Genomic DNA, 22,686 nt, shown 5'->3' with positions numbered 1-22,686 from the left:
GCAGTTAGTTTTCCTGAAAACAACCTGACGTGTGGGAGCAATTCTCCCCAAACAGGACTTTGATGCTCATAGACCCGCCAGCTAGCAGTTATAGGGATTGAAAGCCAGCGTATCTGGAAGGTATCAGGTAGGGAACAATTTTGGTAAAATATGAGAGCTGATAATGCAGCTCTTGCCTCCCTAGTATCCATCTGGGTCCCTTTCAATCCCAAGACTCTTTACCAAAAGTGCTTTTTCAAAAGGCAACTGGACTTTGTTTTCCCTTGAAGACGTTTCGCTTCTCATCCAAGAAGCTTCTTCAGTTCCGACTGAATGGAGGAGGATGGAAGGATTTATATTCCTTGCAGTCCTCTGGTCGTTACTATTCTTTCTGAGAGTTATTGAGGCCACTTGGTGGTTAATCCGCGCCCTGAATAGTGCAAATGGGCATGGAGCCTAAGATGCTATACAGGTAATCCTCAACTTACGGCCGCAATTGAGCCCCAAATTTCTGCTGCTAAGCAACAGTTGTCAAGTGAGTGAGTTAAATGAGTTTTGCCCCATTTTACGAACTTTCTTGCCTTAGTTATAAAGTAAAAATGCAGCAGTTGTTAAATTAGCCACTCTGTTGTTTAAGTGAATCCAGCTTCCCCCATTGGCTTTGCTTGTCAGAAGGTCACAAATGGGGATCCCGTCACACACACTGGGACACTGCCACCGTCATAAATATGAGCCAGTTGCCAAGGGTCCACATTTTGATCACATGACCACAAGGATACTACAACGGTCGTAAGTGTAAAAAAACAACAGCCATAACTCACTTTTTTCAGTGTCGTTATAACTGCGAAAGGACCCTTAATAAATGGTTGTAAGACGAGGATGACTTGTATTTGTAGGAAATGTACATTCCCCGTCTCGCTTCTGACGGACTTTTTTTTTTTTTTTTGATTGGCAGTTTTCATCATGGGGGACATGAAAACTCCAGACTTCGACGACCTCCTGGCTGCGTTCGACATTCCTGACCCAACCAGCCTTGACGGCAAGGAATCCATCCAGACAGCCGGCGAGGAGAACGACAGCCACCTCAAGCAGACCGGGATCGGCATCGACGAAAACGCCTCTTTGTCCCACGCTGCCCCGGCCTCCGACGTTCCGGTCGTGAGCGTCATTGTGAAGAACACCTGTCGCCAGGAGTCATTCGAGTCGGAAAAGGATGGCAGTCACCTCGGGCCGGGCCTGTTGCACAACGGATTCCGTGGCTCGGATCTACCCCTGGAGACTCACAGCTACGGGAAATTCGATTCGGCTTTCATCAACGGGGATGGCTTGAGGAACTACCCAGAGAAGTTGGAACAGGCCAAACCCGAGCCTTTACCAAACTTTAGTCAGTTCAGTCCCATCTCCAGCCCGGAGCCCGAAGACGTCCTCAAAGAAAACAGTATTGTAGACAAACCTAAACACGCCCAAACTCCTTATTTCCCACCCCATCCCATGTATATTCCATCGGGGTCGTCCGTGTTAGATTTGCTCAGTAGGACCTTGCCGGAGCCGGAATTTAGTAGGTTTATATCCACTGGTCCATCGCTGCTAGATCTCTTAAGTAAGAAACTGCCCGAACCGGAGCTGAGTATGTTTGATCAATATTGTAAAAGAGACCCAAAGATTGACATCCACGGGCTTCAGGAGAACAGGGCAGACGTCACCACCAAGGGAGAACGTGACAAGAGTCCAGAGAAGTGTGACGGGCCCGGCAAAGACCTCACGGACACACATGGTTCCTTTGGGGAAGGGCTGCCTCTTGGCAACTTCCACGGCAATAACCTGGGGGACGGTAAAGGTTCTGTGCCCGAGGTGACCTTCTCTTCCTCGGTCCCACCTCGCCAGCGTCTCAAGCCCACTCACTCCAAGCTTTCCTCTTGCGTCGCTGCCCTGGTAGCGCTCCAGGCCAAAAAGGTTGCGGGGATCTCCAAGGAGGATCAGGGGAACGTGACGAGAGAGCCTCCCGCCTCCTTTAAGGATGGCGTTAAGGGGAGTCCCAAAATGCCCAAGTCGCCAAAGAGCCCCAGAAGCCCTCTGGAAATGGTGAGAAAGGCCAGCAAACAGCCCGAATCTCCCCGGAGCGTGTGCAGCGACAGCAGCGGCAAAGGATCTCCTTCGATGGCCACCGGCTCCCCGCCGGCCATTCCCAAAGTCCGGATCAAGACCATCAAAACCTCTTCTGGGGAAATTAAAAGGATGGTGACGAGAATCTTGCCCGAGGCAGACGAGCTGGGCAAATCTCCTCACGATTCGCCTGCTGACGGCTCAATGCTGGAATCCTTCCCTTCTCCAGAAGCGGCCTCTGCCCTGGAAGCCGAGGCGGGCAAGGATTTTCCAAAAGCAAGCCCCCCGGAACCAAATTTAGCCAGCCCCCAAATCAACCCTTTGATTTCGGACATTCCCCTAAGCGGCATCCCCGGTGCGTCACTCTTGGCCAACAGTGGGACGACGAAAGTCGGCCTGGCGGGGCAGCCATTGAGCAAGAAGCAGCCGTCGGGCATCGTGGCCCCGCTCTGCAACCCCGCCAGCCTCCTCCCCAAGGCCGTGCACCTGGCCAATCTCAACCTGGTGCCCCACAGCGTTGCTGCTTCGGTGGCGGCCAGGTCATCCGTGCAGCGGCGCAGCCAGGCCCCCCTGAGCCAGGTGACCGTGCCGCTGGTGCAGCAGGTGAAGAAGACCGCCCCGCTCGTGGTGGAGGCATTCAACAAAGTGTTGCATGGCGCCAACCCTGTGCCAATCTATACGCCCAACCTCAGCCCTCCCCTGGAGAGCAGTATTCACGTCCCGGCCGCTGGGTATTGTTGCCTGGAATGCGGGGATTCCTTTGCCTTAGAAAAAAGCCTGACGCAACATTACAGTCGGCGGAGTGTGCACATCGAGGTCATGTGCACTCAGTGTTCAGCCACGCTGCTCTTCTTTAACAAGTGCAGCCTGCTCAAGCACGCGCGGGATCACAAGAGCAAAGGCTTCATCATGCAGTGCTCGCAGCTCTTCATGAAGCCCATTTCTGCTGACCAAATGTTCTCGCCGTCCCCCACCAGCTCGTCAGCGTCTTCAAGCCCGCCGACCGCCCGGTTGCCCTCTCTGCCCCAGAAGCCCTGCGCTGCTCCAGGAGGCGGGGCGGGCAGTCCGAGCGGCGTCCAGCCGGCCCTGCCTCTGTACACAGACCCCTTGAGACTTATTCGTTATGGATTAAAGTGTTTTGAATGTAATAAACAGGCCTTGGACTATATTGCCCTAGCAGCACATTATCAGAGGACCTCGGAAGATAACGAGGGCCTGGTAAGTCACTTTTGGACCTCTTGGGTTAATTCCCCCACCCCCTTTGGGGTTCTTATCAGTGGGAAAGAACCTCCAGCGCACACAGGCAGGAGCACAGTCGAGCCCAAAGTTTCCGTTGCTAAGTGAGATGGACGTTAAGTGAGTTTTGCCCCATTTTACGACCTTTCTTGCCACGGTTCTTAAGCGAATCACGGCAGTTGTTAAGTCAGGAACCCGGTTGTTAAGTGAAGCCGGCTTCTCCCCTTGACTTCGCTTGTCAGCAGGTCGCAAAAGCGCATCACGTGACCCTGGGTAAGACTGCAACTGTCATAAATACGAGTCGGTTGCCAAGCCTCCCAATTCTTGTTCACGTGACCACGGGGGTGCTGCAGCGGTCCGAAGGGTGAGAAAGGATCCTAAGCCCCCTTTTTCAGTGCCATTGTAACTTTGAACAGTCACTAAAGGAACTCTTGTGACTCGAGGACCATCTATATTAAGCCAGGAGGGGTAAAAAAACATGTGCCCTTTATTGAAAAGTAGATGAATTTTGCAGGTGTGATCTAGTGTATCTATGGATCTAAATTTGGTTTTCAGGGTATTTAGTGCAACTGTTTGTTACATAATTCCACTGGTTCTAGAAAACAGCAGCGTGGCAGTTCCTCCTATTCCCGTTGAGTTTTGCGTGGGAGCTTTTCAGAGTCTCTTCTCAGTGTGTATTTGGGAGATAAAAAGCACAATCCATAGATAGTAGTGTTCACCAACAATGGAAGGTGTGGGTGCTCTGACGGTTATGGGCAAACGTGCAGCTCTCCTAGTTAAGGCCCCAAGAGCTGCAGTTGACATGAAAGGAACCAACAGCCCTCTCCACCTTTTAGTTTTCAGTTGTGTGGTTGTTCTGAGCCCTGGGCCCCTTTGAATTTGTTGCTTCCTTTCAGCAAAGTCTTCAGGTGACGGTTCCGATGGTTTTGACCAATTTCCTGTTCGTGCTGAGTTTCCCTCTCTTTGTACTATGTGGAAAGTTACCTCTTTGTACAACCTGACCTTCGATTAACTGTGCAAATGTGCCGGGCTAGCCTGCAACTTCTTTTTCTAGCTGTGTAGGCTTCTGTGGAGACAATTCGGTGTTGTAATTGTAGTCTTGCTGGAGGCTAATCAGCCTCAAGAACGCCATCGTTTACAGGAAGAGGCAAGAGTCCGTATTGTGATGCTTCACGATTTGTATAAATAAGATTAAAACCCCCAGTAAGACAAAATAAGTGTTACGTTCAAGTGGCTGTTAGGGAACAAGTCCAAATCCTGCGTGTAGTAACTGCCTTTCTATGGAACAGTAAACCAATTTTCTTCCCAGTTTTGACTTGCTTCTGAAAAACAGTGCTTGGATACACACTACTGTGTTTCAGTGAGCAGAGCTAACTAAGCCAGACAACCTAAACTACCAACCCGTGTGTTGTCATAAGACCCACACCTCCACGGTTTGTTCTTGGCTTCTGTCTTTGGAGAGGAAAAAGCCAGAATCTCTAGTTTGTGTACAATCTAGTAACCAAAACTAGACGGAGTGGTCTAATGTGTACCTTGGATATGTCCCAAAGGGTTTTTTTTTCCCCAAGAGGCAGCTGGAATGTCTTGTTTTTCCTTTGAAGACCTTTCGCTTCTCGTCCAAGAAGCTTCTTCAGCTCTGACTGGATGGTGGGCAGTTGGAAGGGTTTACGTTCCTTGTGGGCAAGCCTGTCCATCTGCACTGTGGGACAGCCTCACCGAAGACTCTCTTAGTGAGGATGTTGATAATCCACCCTGAATCGGTGGCTGATACACAAAACTAACACACATTCCAGCAATGTGGGATGATCGAGTGGTGCGCTTCGGTTTTGAGTTGATTGTGAACATGTGCAGTCACTCAACTCAAAAGCGTTGAACAGCCAAACGTGGATCATTTGAAAGCAAGTATAGTTTACGTCACTATGTTGATAGTTTTAACATATTAGAATCCTAGGATTGGAAGGGACCTCAAAGGTCTTCTAGTCCAACCCCTTGCCCCAGGCAAGCGGCCTCACACCACCTTGAACAAGTGATTTTCCAATCTTTTTTGAAAACTTCCAGCAATGGAGCACCCACAACTCTGGGAGGCAAGCTTTTCCATTGATTAGTGATTGTCAAGGAATTTCTCCTTAATTTCAGGAGCTCCCTCTTGCCTGAAGCTCCCTCTCCTTTAACAATTACTTCTGAGAGATCCATTGAGAGGGAGCAGGTGTTTGTGAGCCAGCGATCGTGTACACCCACGTGTGTAAATTTCCAGGGAATGACTTCAGCAGGGAGACCACAAGGCTGGAGACCTCCCTGCAGCTGTACTGACAGGTGCTCAGCTGAGCAAATTTGGCAGGAGAGCCAGGCCTAGTGGGAGGAAATAGCATGGGCCAACCTCTTGCAACCCTGTTGGAGACTGGATCCAAGCCGTGGATCCTCCTAGGGAACAAATACAGGTGGTCCTCGATTGACGACAGTTCACTTAGTTCATTTTCAGTTACAACGTCACTGAAAAAAGGGACCATTTTTTCACACTTAGCCACCGTTGCAGCATCCCCATGGTCACGTGATCAAAATTCAGACGCTTGGCAATTGACTCGTATTTATGACGGTCGCAGCGTCCCCGGGGGTTACGCGATCCCCTTTGGCGACCTTCTGACAAGCAAAGTCAACGCGGAAGCCAAGATTCATTTTAACAAGCGGGTTATTAATTTAACAGCTGCCGTGATTCAGTTCCCAACTGTGGGAGGAAAAGTCGTAAAATGGGGCAAAACCTCCTTGATCAAATGTCTCACTTAGCTACATTATGGTCGTGAGTCGAGGACTGTCTGTAAGACACTGATCAGGGAGCACTCCTAATGGAGTGAAGCTGCTTCAGTGCTTCACGCACATTCAGCTGGGATACCTGTGCATGAAATCTGTCTGTCCATGAACGATTTCTTTTTAAGATTAAGGGAGGGTCTTCATGTTGTTGTTGTTAGTTGCGAAGTCGTGTCCGACCCATCGCGACCCCATGGACAACGTTCCTCCAGGTCTTCCTGTCCTCTACCATCTTCTGGAGTCCATTTAAGCTCACACCTACTGCTTCAGTGACTCCATCCAGCCACCTCATTCTCTGTCATCCCCTTCTTCTCTTGCCCTCAATCTTTCCCAGCATTAGGCCCTTCTCCAGGGAGTCCTTCCTTCTCATTAGGTGGTCAAAGTACTTGAGTTTCAACTTCAGGATCTGGCCTTCTAAAGAGCAGTCGGGGTTGATCTCCTCTAGGACTGATCGGTTGGATCGCCTTGCAGTCCAGGGGACTCGCAGGAGTCTTCTCCAGCACCAGAGTTCAAAGGCCTCCATTCTTTGGCACTCAGCCTTTCTTGTGGTCCAACATTCACAGCCATACATTGCAACTGGGAAAGCCATGGCCTTGACTATACGCACTTTTGTTGGCAGGGTGATGTCTCTGCTTTTTAGTAGGCTGTCTAGATTTGCCATAGCTTTCCTCCCCAGGAGCAAGCGTCTTTTAATTTCTTGGCTGCAGTCCCCATCTATGAAAACCCCATGGACAGTACTAAAAGGGTCTTCATAGATCTTCATTTAAACCGTTAGGAACAGTTAGGAATAGGCTTGTTTGTTCCCCAAGTCTGACATTTATTAAGCGAAAATGCAGACGGGATGTCGAAATAGCACTACATGTTACATCCTCAGCTGAACATCTGCCTTTTGTCTTTCTCCCCTCCTGTGAAGCTCAAACATCTGGGAAGCTCCAAGTTCCAGCTCCAGATGCTTAGAAGCTGTAGCCTTGAAAGCTGTTTCACTCCTTCGTTGTCGTTTTTTCCTGTTCTCTCTGCCTCTACTTCAGTCCAAACGCCTTTCATATCTCATCTGATGAAGAATGGGGAGCTGTAGCATTCATGGGTGACACTTCTGTTTGTGCAGAGACAAGTTTTAAATGGTGTCGTTTTACTGCCAATCCTCGACTTAACAACAGTTCATTTAGTGGCTGTGCAAAGTTACAACAGTGCTGGGGAAAAAAGTGACTTAGGACTATTTTTCACACGACTGTTGCAGCATCTCCACGGCCAGGTGACGTACGTTCATATGCTTGATGACAACTGACTCATACTTATGACGGCTGCAGTGTCCCGGGATCTCGTGATCCCCTTGTGTGACTTTCCGACAAGGAAAGTCAATAGGGAAGCCAGACCACTGAACAACTTAACAAACACAGCGATTCACTTACCAGCTGTGGCAAGAACGCTCGTAAAATGGGGCGAAACGCTCTTAACAAAGTCCTTAGCTTTGGAAATGTTGCGTTCAATTGTGCTCATGTCGAGGATTACCTGTATTGTGACAGGTAGCTGGATGATATTCAGTGGCTCAGCGTGGTTGTTTGTCTATGGAGTAAGGAGACTTAAATGTCCTTTGCACTTTGGCAAAAATAACAATAACCCAGAATCTTTGCTACCCCAGGACCGGTAGCGAACAGGTCTTTCCCGTCTGAAGACCTGCCATTTGGTGGCCGTGCTTGCGAGCCGCCTTCGTGCAATTTGGAAGGCCCTTTGCATTTGTTCTGAAACTTAGAAAATTGAGGATAAATGGGTGCTGCATGCAAATCCCCTGGATTTAATTCATGCGCCGCACAGTGTGTGCATTTGCCTTCCTAACAGCAGCTGTCAGGGACCTTGCAATAAAAATCACCACGAGAAATAAATACAAAGGGCAAAATGAAGCCTTAAATTTAACAATCTGCTCGAAGCCTCGCAAACGAAAAAGAGCGGAGATGGAACGGCTTCAGCCACTCATTTCGAACTGGCTTTAAGGAAGGTTTCTTGCGTCCGGCTGCATTTATTTATTTTTTTGGTTAGGTTTTAACCAAGCCAGTTTTAGCCTGTGGCTTTCTTTTTGTTTGTCTAGGCTGGGGAAGGCTTTATGCGACTTTTATTTGGGGAGGGTTTCATCCTGCCTTTATCAGCCGGCTTTGGTGGGCAAAGGATATGAGACACGTAAATAATCATAAGATTATTGCCAAAGTACAAGAAAGAATTAAGTCTTCTGGGATTTCTTTAAAAAGCAAAACAAAACAGTGATATGGTAGCAAAAAGAAAATAGAAAGGTACTAGAGAGTATTGCAGAATTCGGGATTGGGGGTTAAGTTGATTTTTCTCTGAACAAAATAATAATGATGATGATGATGATGATGATGATGATGATGTAGTAGTAATAATAATAATAATAATAATAATAATAATAATAATAATAATAATAATAATAATAATATGGGACTTCAGAATTCAAACAGACAAGCACTTGCAACATAACACCCCAGACTTAACAATTGTCGATAAGAAAGACCAAAAAAGTCTGGATAGTGGACGTGGCAGAGGCTGGAGACAGCAGAATAGACGAGAAAGAACTGGAGAAGATCACAAAATACAAAGACCTACAAATAGAAATAGAAAGACTGTGGCAAAAGCAAGCAAAGGTAGTACCAATAGTAATAGGCACCTTGGGTGCAATCCCAAAATAACTTGGGCACCATCATCGGCATTGACAAATTTGCCATTAGTCAATTGCAAAAGGCGGCCTTACTAGGTACTGCTTCCATCCTGCGACGACATCTGTAATACCATCAAACATCCACATCTGCCTATCCCAGGTCCTTGGTAAGGACTCGATAGGTAGACAGAATGCCAAATCCAGTCTGAACATCTGGCTGACTGTGCGATGATCCATAATAATAATAATAATAATAATAATAATAATAATAATAATAATAATAATAATAATAATAATAATAATAATAATAATAATAATAATAATAATAATAATAATAATAATAATACGTTATTAATGTTCCCCAGGCTACATGGATATTATATAACTGCACTCTTACTCTGCAGGCTGTTTAGGCAGACAGTCAATTGAAATATCAATTTACAACAATGTCAATGAAAGGGTAATTTCAGCAGATAATTCTCCGGCTGATTATTCTGCCCTGAGCTCCCGGCTGGCAGGATTGCTTTCTTTGTATTTGGCCTTTCATTGTCATGCCTTTTCCTTTTTGCCCTGTTATCAAGGTTAAAATTAAACACCTGATTGAACCGATAGGGAAGAAGTGTGTTTGCTCTCTCGAGGGGCATAAATATACGGGCAGCTTTGGCATTTGCTCAGAGAAGGGGAAACTTTCCCCTAATAAATTGGAGTTCTCATCTACCGCTCCAAGCTGGACAGACTTTTTAGTGCGGTTTGGGGACAAAAACTGCCAGTTAGAAGTTTTATTTTTTCTGAGTCTTATCTGCAGCAGACCATCTGCAGGCAGCGCAGGATTTGGGTGGTGTGTCTTTTGTCGTCTCTTTTTGGTCAAACCAAGAGCTTTTTCAAGCATCGCCCGCCTTCATGTAGAACAGTGGTTTTCAACCTATGGGTCGCGACCCCATTTGGGGTCGATCGACCATTTCACAGGGGTCGCCAAGCAAGGCTGTCCGCCATTTTTTCCCCTTTTCCGGCGGGTGCCTTACCTCCCTTGGGCTGGGCCAGCTGGTGGTCGGCCTGCTCCGTCTCTGCCACTTGCCAGCTACGCCTCGGCCGGCGCAAGGGGCGGAACCACGCATGCGCGGCGCTCCCGGGCAGGGAAAGTCCTCGACTTACGACCGGTTGGGTAGTCCTCGACTTACGACCAGTTTAGTCCTCGACTTATGACCGGTTTAGTCCTCGACTTACCATTGGTTGGGGGTTGTGGCATTAAAAAGGTTGAGAACCACTGATGTAGAAGGAGGCTAAAAGGGCACCGCTCAGCCAGCCAGCCAGCCAGGGCCTGCTGTTGGAGAGCTACCACTCTCGCTTACTGGGAATACAGGTAGGTAGTCCTCGACTTAACGACCACAAGGGAGCCCCACATTTCTGTTGCTCAGCGAGACATTTGTTACATGCCCCATTTGGCAACCTTTCTTGCCACCGTCGTTAAGCGAATCGCCCCAGTTCTTTAGTTAGTCACACCGTCGTTAAGTGAATCTGGCTTCCCCATTATTGACTTTGCTTGTTAGAAGTTCCCTAAAGGGGATCGGATGACCCATGGGGACACTGCAACCGTCATAAATACGAGTCAGCTGCCGAGGGTTGGAATTTTGATCACACGCGACTGCGCGGGGATGCCGCGACGGCCGTAAGTATGAAAAACGGTCCTAGGTCCCTTTTTTTCAGTGCCGTTCGAATGGACACTAAACGAACTGTTGTAAGTCAAGGACGACCTGTAGTTGAACAAGACAAGAAGTCTCCCTCTAGGCCAGTTTCTCGACTGCAACAGTCATGTGAAAAACAGTTGTAAGTCACTCGTTTCAGTGCTGTTGTGACTTCGAACGGACACTAAATGAACTGTTATAAGTTGAGGACTCTATCCCATTCTTGGTGGCTCTTGATATCTCAGATGGCAAGGACTGGAAAGGTGACTTGATTAGTGCCCTGCTTTGGTAAGATCTGGTTAATCAAGCAGTCATGTGAAAAACAGTTGTAAGTCACTTGTTTCAGTGCTGTTGTGACTTTGAATGGACACTAAACGAACTGTTGTAAGTCAAGGACTACCTGTAGTTGAATAAGACCCAGGGGTCTCCCTCTAGGACAGTTTCTCCTCCGTTGGCGACTTTAAGCCACGTGGACTTCAACTCCCAGAATTCCCCAGCCAGCTGTGCAAATCAAGATGCCTCTCTATTTCCTCTCTCCTAGACGTGTCAAGTGTGTCAGATGCTGTTGCCGAACAAGTGCAGCTATTGTGCTCATCAAAGAATCCACGCTCACAAATCTCCCTACTGCTGCCCTGAGTGCGGGGCCATATGCCGGTCAGCCTACTTCCAAACTCACGTCAAAGAGAACTGCCTGCATTACTCCCGCAAAGTCGGTTACAGGTCAGTGCTAAATTTGTGGAAGGGGGGGGGGGAAGCAAGTCGCTGTTTTATGCATTTAAAAAGAGCAAACTGGGGGGAGAACGGCCTCGTTTCTCCCCCCCCTTCCTGGAGCTTTGAAGGCCCCTTTGCAGACATGCATTCTAGGCCCGCATTCTGAGACTCTAGAAAGAGTGCAGAGAAGAGCAACGAAGAAGATCAGGGGACTGGAGGCTAAAACATACAAGGAACGGTTGCTGGAATTGGGTATGTCTAGTTTAATGAAGAGAAGGACGAGGGGGGACAGGATAGCAGTGCTCCAATATCTCAGGGGCTGCCCCAAAGAAGAGGGAGTCAAGCTATTCTCCAAAGCGCCTGAAGGCAGGACAAGAAGCAACAGATGGAAACTAATCAAGGAGAGAAGCAACCTAGAACTAAGGAGAAACTTCCTGACAGTTAGAACAATTAACCAATGGAACAACCTGCCTCAAGAGCGGTGAATGCTCCAACACTGGAAGTTTTTAAGAAGAGACTGGACAGCCATTTGTTTGAAATGGTGTAGGGTTCCTGCCTGAGCAGGGGGTGGGACTCGATGACCTCCAAGGTCCCTTCCAACTTTTATTATTATTATTATTATTAAAGTTGGCTTTTTAGAAAAAGCTCCGCAAACGACTGAGCTTTTGGGGCAGATTGCAAGAGTCCCGCTTAAGGATTCATTCCTGTTTTTGTAGGGGAGAAGCGATGTTGATCGTCTTTAATTATTTATTTTTTTTAGCTGATCACAAGTAATCTGCAACAGGTGATTTTTGCCAGCCTTAACACCTGTCAAAAGGGACTTTTGTATATATTTTTCATTCCGCTGACTTTCTCAGCAGCCTGACGTTGCCGCCAGTGAACAACGTCCTCACAGTTCCTCATTTCTGGCAAATTAAGGCTCTTTCGTCTGGTGCAGGAATGGTCAGCAGAGAAGAGGGAGCAAGGCTTAACGCAGATTAATATTTTCACAGTGGCTGCCGTGGGCTTCAGAGAATTGATATGGTGGGGTGGCTCTCCTTTTTTTCATTCCCTGGCCATATCTCCACCTCTGATGTGTAGCCATTGTCTGCAGCAAGCTATCTAGGATGCTATCCCTACAACTATGAACCTTCACGACTCCTTCATGGGTGATTCAGTAAAGCAGACGCGGATTTGTTCCCATTTCCTGACCTTCTATAGAAATGACGCTGGCAGATTTTGTGCCTTCCATCTGAGTGTGTTCCTTTCCTTTTCCTCAGGTGCAGCCACTGTGGGGTGGTTTTCATGTCCCAGGCTATGCTGAAAGTCCACATTCACGAGAAGCACTGTGAAGTCTTCCACAAGTGTTCGTTCTGCCCCATGGCCTTCAAGTCTGCAGACAGCACCACCGCTCACATTACCAGTCAGCATCCTGCAGAGCCTCACAAGACATCTCAGTAAGTGATCTGTTGGGGTCCAGGGGCTTGTTTTTACATCATTGCAGTTCTGGAGTGTCTTTGCCTTCTTCATCTGAGCCCTGGTGCTGCAGTAGTTAGAAGGCAGCATTGCAGGCTGACTCTGCCGGCTGCCAGCAGTTCGATCCTGACCAGCTCAAGGTCGACTCAGCCTTCCATCCTTCCAAGGTCGATAAAACGAAGACCCAGATTGTTGGGGGGGGCTATATGCTGGCTCTATAAACCACTTAGAGGGGGCTGTAAAAGCACTGTGAAGCGGTATATAAGTCTAAGTGCTGTTACTGTCTGGGTCTTTGACAAAGGCTGCCTCCTCAACTGAGCCATGTTTTCAGGAGTGTCCCTGGCCCAGTTTCTCTCTCTCTCTCTCTCTCTCTCTCTCTCTCTCTCTCTCTCTCTCTCTCTCTCTCTCTCTCTCTCTCTCTCTCTCTCTCTCTCTCTCCGTTTCTCTCTGTCTGTCTCTGTCTCTCTGTCTGTCTGTCTCTCTCTATCTCTGTCTCTCTCTGTCTCTCTCTCTCTGTCTGTCTCTGTCTGTCTCTCTGTGTCTCTCTCTCTATCTCTCTCTGTCTCTGTCTCTCTCTCTCTCTGTCTCTCTGTCTGTCTCTCTGTGTGTCTCTCTCTGTCTCTCTGTCTCGTCTCTCTCTCTCTGTCTCTCTCTGTCTCTCTCTCTCTCTCTGTGTCTCTCTCTCTCTGTCTCTCTAGACCTGGAAAGTTATATTACAGTTCTGTTGGCTTTTTTTAAAAAAATTTGCTTTTCCGGATTCATCCCTTCATGAAGGAGTAAGTTCTCATTTTTTTTCCACACTCAACCGTTCTAGGGTGATCTACAAATGCTCCTGTGAGACGGTCTTCAACAAGAAGAGACTTCTGCAAGAGCACTTCCAACAAAATGCCAACCGGCTGATGGTGGGCGTGTTCAAGTGCCCCCACTGCCAACTGGTGTACATGCAGAAGCTGCAGTTAATGCAACATGTCAAGGTGGGTAGGGCAAGACCGCTCCCGCACCTCTGCAGACCTTGTCCCGCCTTCCACATTTGAAGCTCACCCCTGGAAACACGTTCGCTGCCTTTTATTTTCCCACATCTGGTGGATCCCTCATCAGCAGCCTCTCCTCATATTTGTCTCTTTTAAGATTTAGGTTGCTTGACTGTAATTTAGCCATAAACCACAATTGACCGGATTTAAAGGACAAGCTAAGCCTACAAATTGCAGAGCACAGTGGCTGGGTTCACACAGCCTGCTAGTCCAGACCAAATGCATTACAACTTAGTATAACGAGGACAGTGTCCTAAAGTCACTTTGTTTGTTTGTTTGTTTGTTTGTTTAGCAACTCTGTTTCAGCAGCCTGCAATTTATAAACCTCGCCTGATATAACGTCAAGCCCCAAATGCCCTCCAGTTCTCTGCATTTGTGATCTTGATCTTGAATTTGGGGTGGGGCAGGGGGGTGTCTCCAAACTGGCCAACTTTAAGACTTGTGGACTTCAATTCCCAGAATTCCTCAGCCAGCAGAGTTGAAGGCCACGGGTCTTTAAAGTTGCTGAGTTTGCAGACCTCTGATTTAAAAGGTCATCCAGAATTTTGAACCGGGTCCAGAAATGGCCCAGAAACCAGGACCGTTGGCACAATGTATGCCTAATATGAACATAACACCCAGCTCTGGTTGGTAATCTGGTCGAGATGGGAGATCTAGATGGGAGATTTCTAGATGGGAGATCTAGAAATAAAAAAAACCCCACTGGCATTCTCATCAGCTGGGCGAGCCGTTCCACGCTCTGCCCTTTCCGTATGGGTCTGCTTGCTAGCTGAGCTTGATTCCTTGACTTTCCCTAGAGCATCCACGGAGTCCCGGAAAACCCTGAGGATCTCACCAGCGCTCGGCAGAAGGTTGAGACGGCCACCACGAGCAGCCCCGTCCTCCCCACATCCAAGGACCTGGCCATCGTCAACGGGACTTCTCAGCCGACCTCTTTGCCTACCAAAGGCATGAGCCCAGACTCCAAGACAAAGTCCAAAACCTGCAGTTGGACTTGCCGGGTGTGCTCGCAGTGGATCCCCGATCGTGAAACTTACGTCTCCCACATGAGGAAAAGCCATGGAAAGGTAACCCACCTGCCTAAAGCGTCGGAGCACCTGGACCCTCTTCCCATCGTTCAGGGCAGTGACCTCTTTTCACTTCCTAGCAATGCCGTGGAAACGGGAACGAGAAGAAGAATGCTTGCTTTTATTCTTCCCCCTTTCTTCTACTTTTTTGATTTAGGGCAGGGGTAGGCAACCTTGGCTCTTTTATGACTGATGGACTTCAACTCCCAGAATTCCTGAGCCAGCCATGCTGAGGGGAAAGGGAGAGGTTTCCAAGCTGAGCCATGCTGGCTCAGGAATTCTGGGAGTTGAAGTCCATGAGTCATAAAAGAGCCAAGGTTCCCCACTCCATGATCTAGATCATGATTTGATGAGTTTAGATTAGGGGTAGGCAACCTTGGCTCTTTTATGACTGGTGGACTTCAACTCCCAGAATTCCTGAGCCAGCCATGCTGAGGGGAAAGGGAGAGGTTTCCAAGCTGAGCCAGGCTGGCTCAGGAATTCTGGGAGTTGAAGTCCACGAGTCATAAAAGAGCCAAGGTTGCCTACCCCTGGCCTACACGGATTCCCTGGGATCCAAACAGGCTAAGTTAGACTGCTGTTTTTGGATTACCTTGTGCTCCATTTTGTTTTTTCGTGTGTGTTGGGGGGATGTCTCTGGCTTTCTACCCCAAAATGACGTGGGGGCATTTATGAGGAAGGGGTTGAAAAAAGCAAGGCTGCCCCATTTACCAACCCTCTCCCCATTTAGCCTAGAATAGATCAACGATGTACACCAGTGTTTTTCAACCTCAGCCACTTTAAGCCCCGTGGACTTCGACTCCCAGAATTCCTGAGCCAGCGTGGCTCAGCTTGGAAACCTCTCCCTTTCCCCTCAGCATGGCTGGCTCAGGAATTCTGGGAGTTGAAGTCCACGAGTCATAAAAGAGCCAAGGTTGCCTGCCCCTGATTTAGGACATAACAGAATACAGCATTCACCGTTGCTTTTATTTTCGGTACTCACGCTGCTGCTTCTTGCTGGGAGATTCTTGTGAGGTCCAGCAATCAGAATGGGCAGACTAGTTAGCCATGACCAGGTCACATTGTCCGGGGTGCACCACGAGGAGGCTAGTGGACACCGCACCCCCTCCTGTTCTAGTTACGAGGTGGGAAGCGATAAATACATGTTGTCCTTTTCTCTCAAGAAGCCCTCTGCAAAAACAATTTACGCAGAGGGAAAGTTGGCTGTTATCCCTTCCCACTAGCACTGATGATGTTACCTAGTTGGGTAATTAAAGGTCTGCAAGAAAACCAGTTCAAGAGAGCACCAAGGACTCCTGTTACCCCTCCAATCACGGCAGGCAGTCCTCGATTTAAGAACTACAATTAGTCCTGCAATTATCGTTGTAAGTCACGATTAGTCATTAAGCATTTCACCATGTGACTGTGCCTCATTTTCTTACCATTTTTGCAGTGGTCATAAAATAAACGCACTGGCTGCAAAGCAAATGTACTGTTTGCTATGGGGCTTTTTTTTAAAAAAAATTTTTGGTCCAAACCCCGGAAGGAAACACCGATTTCCCGGCAAAACCCTTCACCAAATTGTGGTCACATGATTCTAGGACGCTGGAAATGGATATAAACGCAGGGCGGTTGCCGAGCATCCAAAATTTGGTCATGCGACCCATCGTAACTTCAAATTGGATTATACGTAGCTTTTGGGGGGGGGGAGGGGGCTGTTGTAACTTTGAATGGTGGTTAAGTGGAGGGCTTCCTGCCTTTTGCCCAAATGGAAACAAAATGGAGTTCATCATCCCTGTCCTTTTGGGAACTAACTCTTCCCTGCATCCTCCTGCAGAACATGAAAAGATTTCCCTGCCGGCAGTGTGACAGATCCTTTGGTGCCTCCAACAGTCTGCACAGACACGTTCGCAATAATCACGACACAGCAAAGAAGCTGTACCCTTGCTGGTGAGTCTGGGAGGGAAGAAATGCTTCTTGCACACTCCCGGGCACGGCGTCACGGGATCATATCTGGTCCTGCCTGTTCGACCGAGGGATCAATTGCTATTTATCTTGGACCGTTTTTCATTTCCAGAAGTTCCTGTGATAATATTGCAGTGTTTTCATAATAATGGAAGCATTCTAGCTATCTCTGGAGGAACTCTTTTGAGTTCCGTGTGCGCTCGCCCAGTTTCAACAAGAGGGACAGAAGCTGCAGTTATTTCGGGTTAATTTAATGAGCCCTGGTGGCGCAGCGGTTAGAATGCAATCCTGAAGGCTGACTCTGCCCACTGCCAGCAGTTCGATCCTGACCGGCTCAAGGTCGACTCAGCCTTCCATCCTTCCAAGGTCGGTAAAATGAGGGCCCAGATTGTTGGGGGCAAGAGGCTGACTCTGTAAAACTGCTTAGAGAGGGCTGTAAAGCACTGTGAAGCGGTATATAAGTCCAAGTGCTATTGCTATTAATTTCAGAACCTATTGCAAGTGAAACATTTGCAGTTTTAGATTTAAGCACTCACTGTTTCAGAAAAAAATAAAATAACAAAGGCTGCATCTTTCCATTCAAATTAATCGCAAGGGAAGCAAATTTCCAGGAAGCAGGTGGCACTTCAATTAATGGTTTGTATACATACATACATACATACATACATACATACATACATACATACATACATACATACATTAGTATATCTTAATTACTTAACAGAAAACAGCTCCTCTAATACAGGGTGTTTTCTGGCAATTATTTCTATATATCAAAAAGTTGTTCTCTTTGCAGTAAAAACTGCTTTCCATCCCTGATCCCGTTTTGTGGTTTTAGTGATCCCTTAATTTACCCTTTCAAATGAGAAGTAAGACTATCTGAATCCCGTCTTAGAAAACCTATCTTGGCTACAGAAGATTCCAGTTTAAGAAAGGCTCTTCCACATCAAACTGTCACTGCCCACAGTGGGTTTCTTTGTATTTCTGTATATTTCCTTTTCTATTTCCTAGTGGGATTTCATTCAGGTTACTCAGTCTGACAATGGGGATTCTTTGCGGGAGTTAAAGCCATACCAATAATACATCATTTAAACCTGCTTCACTGACAACTGACTAACCTAGAAAAAACAGGGCAAAGTTATGTCTGTGGAAGCTGTTTCAGGTTAGAGGTCATCCCTGCTAATATTCCTGTAGAAAGCATTTTAAAATGTTATTTTAACTGAATTACAGATGGGAAGTTCTAAATGTTGCTTTACTTGGTGCATGTGAACAGAACATGCCTTGGCTCATATCTGATCATGTGATTTTAAAGGCCTCCTGTCTGTGGCCTCCAGCCACATGTTGTTAACAAATGTAAAATTGTCTCTCCCACCAAGACCCCAGACAAAACATGAACCTTCCCAGGGCAAAATTTGATTTCCCTCTGGAAAAGAAGCTGTGCTTATCAGCTCTGAAGCGTGATTCAAGGTCACCTTTGGTATCCCTGGAATTTGAGGCTAGCTTCCAAGATACTAGTGGTTAAAAATTTATCTCTAAATGTAAATCTTAGAAACAGGCCTCGGTCCTGAAAGCTTTTGCTGTGAAATCGCAACATTTGTGCTCCGAGACTTTCTCACAAATGAAACTTAGCTCACAAGCTGGTCTGCTGCCCAAGTTGTACAGATGTTCTTCAAGGACGCATTCAGAAGATTCAGAATAGATGCAAAGTCGGGGTCCACATACTGGCTTAGTCTTAAGATTTGTTTCCTTGCAGCAAAACAGTGTGGTGTAAAAGTACTTTCCCTGTCTAGGATTGAGACAAGGGCGTCACACCCTAAAAAAGGATAACCCTGTAGTCTTGCGATTCACACTGCCATTCCAGAATTAAGAATTTCTGCAGTTTCCCTTTCCAGCATTTGGGAATCAGTTTTGAATCCTTCCTTCTGTTGAGTCTTACGAAGAGAGACTGAAAGAAGAGAGGATCAAGTCCTGTTCTGTGTGGTCTCAGTCTCAACAACTTTAAGACGTGTGCTGGGAAGGGAAATCCATAAATCTTAAAAAAAAAAAAAAGTTGCTAAGAGGTAGAAAAACACTCTGAGAATTTAGGATGTGGAATAATGGACTGAAAAGGGGGCACAGTGGCTCAGTGGTTAAAGACGCTGAGCTTGTCAGCTGGAAGGCGGACAGGCCAGGTTTGAGAACCGAGCGCCGCGCGATGGGGTGAGCGCCCATTCCTTGCCTCAGCTCCTGCCCACCTAGCTAGTTCAAAAACATGCAAATGTGAGTAGATAAATAGGTACCACTTTGGTGGGAAAGCAACAATATTCCGTGCCCCTTTGATGTATAGCCATTCCGGCCCTATAACCACAGAAAATTTCTTCGGACAATGCTGGTTCCCTCAGCTAAGAAACAAGAGAGGAGCACCACACCTTAGAATTGGACACGACTGTTCAAGGATGCCTTTACCTTTATAAGGGACCGAAGTAATGGGGAGGCAGATTGCAACCGGTTGTTTAGAACAGGGCTTTTCAACCTTTTCACCCATTGTACCACTTTTAGGATATGGCAATATCCGAGTGCCACCAGTCGCCTAGCAAGGTGTCAAAACCTTGATGAACAAAAAAAAGGAAAAAAGTGATGAAGTGCAGGTAGTCCTCAACTTACAACAGTTCGCTTAGTGACTGTTCGAAGTTACAATGGCACTGAAAAAAGTGCCCCTCAAGGCACAGCTGAGCAAGAGACCTGCCTGCCCACCCGGCGGCGCTCTTCCTCCTGTCCGAGGTTTTCATTGTTGTGAGCCTTTCTGTTGAGGATTGGCAGCGGGGGTGGGGTGGGGGGGTGTTTGGTTTTTATTCCCCCCATCTGCTGGGTGGTTGCAGCAGGTTTTGGTCACTTCACATGACCCTGGGACACTGTGACCATCATAAATATGAATCAGTTGCCAAGCATCTGAATGTAAATGACAAGACCCTGGAGATGCTGCAACATTCCAGCTGATCGGCGCTTCTTCTTGGCTCAGCAGAAGCGCCAGGATCAGCGCCGAGCTCCGGCTGGAGCCTGGCACTGATCCTGGCACTTCCACTGAGCCCTGACAGCCCCGAAGAAGCGCTGATCCTGGCGCTTCCGCTCAGCCCTGACAGCCCTGCAGCTCCAGCCCTCTCTCGCTCAGGCTTGTGCGGTGCTGCCACCGGTTCAGCTCATTCCCCTTCCCCGCTACCACTTTTCTAGGATGGTCGCGTACCACCTGCCAGGTGCCAATGTAGCACAGGTGGTACCCGTATCACTGGTTGAAAAGCCTTGGTTTAGAAAAAATCTTCCTAACTGCGAAAGGAGTTCAACCTCAGGGCCAAATCCCCAGAAAGATAGTGGACTCTCCTGCTGTCTTCATGCAGAGGCCGGATAGCTGTCAGTCACCGGTGCTCTGCGTTTGAACTCCTTTCTGGATCAGCATAATGGACTTAACGGCTCCCAGGTTCCTTCCAGCTCTGGGCTTCTGTGAAAATTGGGGTGGGCAAAGCGAAAAGAAGAGATGTGGAGCAGGGGGTGGGACTGAGAAATCCAGTCGTGTTGACGGCATTTCTTTTGTTGGCTATTTTGTAGGTATTGCACAGATGAAATCCAGACATTTCCTCAGCCATCCATGCTGGAGAGTCACATGAGCCTCATGCACGGCATCAAAAATCCAGATCTTTCCCAGATATCCAAAGACTTGACAAAAGTAATCTGCAATGCTTTCGTTAAAATATAGAGGCGGGGTAGCTCGTGTTCTCTATGCTGGGTGTTCCCTCTCGTTTGGAACTGCATTCATTCCAGGAGAGGCCCTACTTTCCTACTTTCCAGGAGGACCACAGGCCTTTACATGAGATCTAGAGCTACTTTATCTTGTGGCTCTATAGACAGTGCTAGCCCTATCAGAAAATATTTCTTGTACTGTAATGAAAATTCACCTGTTTCTGCAATTGTTTGGGTGCAATTTAACTCTAGCCTTAAAAAAAACCCATCCCTTAGTGGAACGTGCCAAGGTATTTGGTTCCAGGCAGAGCCAAAATAACTAAAGATTGTTACATCTCAAGTAGGGCTGTCTGACCAGCATAAAGGATGCAATTTTATTTCAAGAGTACCTGCGTTCCATCTTTCTTTTAATTACATGAAAACCCTCCGAGATTGACAAGTGATAACCAGTGATATGAGGAAATATAGCCCGCAGAATCACAGTCCTGAAAAATTAATCCTTAAGGCATTCTATTGCGTTTGACATTGGTTCTCTTCCTAGCAAAGTGCTGGGGGCGATCATTCAATTAATTATAACTAAGTTCCTTCCCACCCAAAAGGTCGCTGTATTCTGATTAGTGTCCTCAGAATTGAGAAAACCGTTGAAAGTTGTTTTCCATTCAACAGGGAGTGCAAATAGGGGTCAATCAAAAAAGCAGGGTCTGTTGCACCCATAACAAAATTGTGTACAAAGCCCCCTCTTTTTATTGTCTCCTTGCCACCTGTCTGACTTGTGGATGAATGCAGTAAGAGTAGCGGTCCCCAACTTTTCTGCCTCCACGGACCGGTGTGCAGCAGTGGTAGGGGGCAGGAGATGGTTTCACACGTGCCGCCTAGCTCCTGCGCATGTGGAAGTGAAGCTTTGCATGCTTGCCCGCCACTTGCACAGCCCGTTTCCCAAACAGGCCGTGGACCGGTAACAGTCCGCGGCCCAGGGGGGGTTGTGGACCTCTGCATTACAGTGTAAAGCAGGGGTCCCCAACCCCCAGTTTGTGGACCAGTACCGGGCCGCGGCATGCCAGCAACCGGTCCGCACAAACAAGCAAAGCGCCATCCGCGGGATGCAGGCAGCACACAAAACCACGCACCCTCTGATCCGCGGAAAAACCTCTCTCCACGGAACTGGTCCCTGGTACTCAAAAGATTGGGGAACTCTGGTGTAAAGATACTCATTGAGCAAGCACAGATAGGATAACCTGGGGACCTGTAATTCTGCTCGTTACTCATTGTGGTTTAGGGTGGCGCGGACAGCTTGGTAGTGGCGCATGAGGAGCAGGAGGAAGAGATGTGGTTCTTATAGCTTTAGTGGGTATCGTTGGGATGGCGGGCTGCAGCGGGCATCACAGATGGGTACAATAAGCGCCCGGTTTTGTTTTGCAGACAAAATCTCCAAAGAGAGTAACCGCCGACGGTCTGGGTCCGATGGAAGCAACCGCATCCGGATCAGATGACCCGCCAGCAAAGAAACTGAAGGCAGCCCGCTGGAAATGTGCGAAGTGTAGCTTTGCGACAGCCACCGAGACTGAATTTCTGGAACACATACCTCGACACAAGTCAGACAGTTCCACTTACCAGTGCCTGCTCTGCGGCTTGTGTTACACGTCGCACCTGTCTCTGAACAGGCACCTCTTCATCGTTCATAAAGTCAAAGATCCGGAGGAAGACGAAGAGGAGGAGGAGGACGACGACGACGACGAACAGCCAGAACAAGAGAGTGCAAAAGAAGTTCCGGAAATGGAGACGAGAGAGAATGGACTGGGGGAAGCCCAGGGCGAGACCAGCCACAGCAGGGCGGAAGGAGGCCCTTCCAAGAACAGAGACCCGGAGCGCGACTCCTCGCCCTGCGGCAAAGAGAGAACGAGTTCTCAGAACAAACCCACAAAGTCTCCCTCTATTTAAGAGTGCGCTCAGCTGCCCCAGAAACCTTGCTTGAAGGAGGGAGGGAGGGAGGAGCTTGTTGATTTGATGGGATGGGCATAGGGTTCAGTTCATTTTGATTAGGAAGGGAAATTAACAAAGCACCAGCTGCCACACCGTCTCCCCAGCACTAAATGAGGAACGGAACAGGAAGGAAGAGAGAGAGAGAGAGAGAAATTAGAACAGTCTTTCTCAACCGTGGCCGTTTAAAGAGGAGTGGGCTTCTTCTCCCAGAATTCTGTGCTGGTTGGGGAATTCTTGGAATTGCAGTCCACAGTTCTTAAAGCAGCCGAGGTTGAGAAAGACGGGCATGTAGGGTAATCGTGCCAGGTTTCCCCCAGCAA

The 22,686-nt window shown here is 47.9% G+C and overlaps 1 protein-coding gene across 1 annotated transcript; it reads left to right on the top strand.

Moving 5' to 3' along the window:
* Nucleotides 1-942: 942 nt before the first annotated feature.
* On the top strand, nt 943-22,350 carry ZNF592 (zinc finger protein 592). Its single transcript, XM_015823278.1, has 9 exons — nt 943-1,487; nt 1,542-3,300; nt 11,009-11,187; nt 12,438-12,614; nt 13,448-13,607; nt 14,462-14,731; nt 16,548-16,660; nt 20,255-20,372; nt 21,806-22,350. Exons 1-9 carry the CDS (start codon nt 943-945, stop codon nt 22,322-22,324), a joined length of 3,840 nt encoding a protein of 1,279 aa, XP_015678764.1. The 3' UTR covers nt 22,325-22,350.
* The last annotated feature ends 336 nt before the right edge of the window (nt 22,351-22,686 follow it).

Source organism: Protobothrops mucrosquamatus, unplaced genomic scaffold, assembly GCF_001527695.2.
Source record: "Protobothrops mucrosquamatus isolate PMUCROS unplaced genomic scaffold, P.Mucros_1.0 scaffold1819, whole genome shotgun sequence".
Classification (NCBI taxonomy): Eukaryota; Metazoa; Chordata; class Lepidosauria; order Squamata; family Viperidae; genus Protobothrops; species Protobothrops mucrosquamatus.
Note: the sequence above shows the minus strand (reverse complement) of the source record. Positions and strands in the feature narration are given on the sequence as shown.

Coding starts and splice junctions, on each gene's coding strand:
- ZNF592 (XM_015823278.1), top strand. CDS start 943: ATGGGGGACATGAAAACTCCAGACTTCGACGACCTCCTGGCTGCGTTC. Junction 1,488..1,541: donor CCCATGTATATTCCATCGGG/GTCGTCCGTGTT, acceptor GGAATTTAGTAG/GTTTATATCCACTGGTCCAT. Junction 16,661..20,254: donor AAGAAGCTGTACCCTTGCTG/GTGAGTCTGGGA, acceptor GCTATTTTGTAG/GTATTGCACAGATGAAATCC.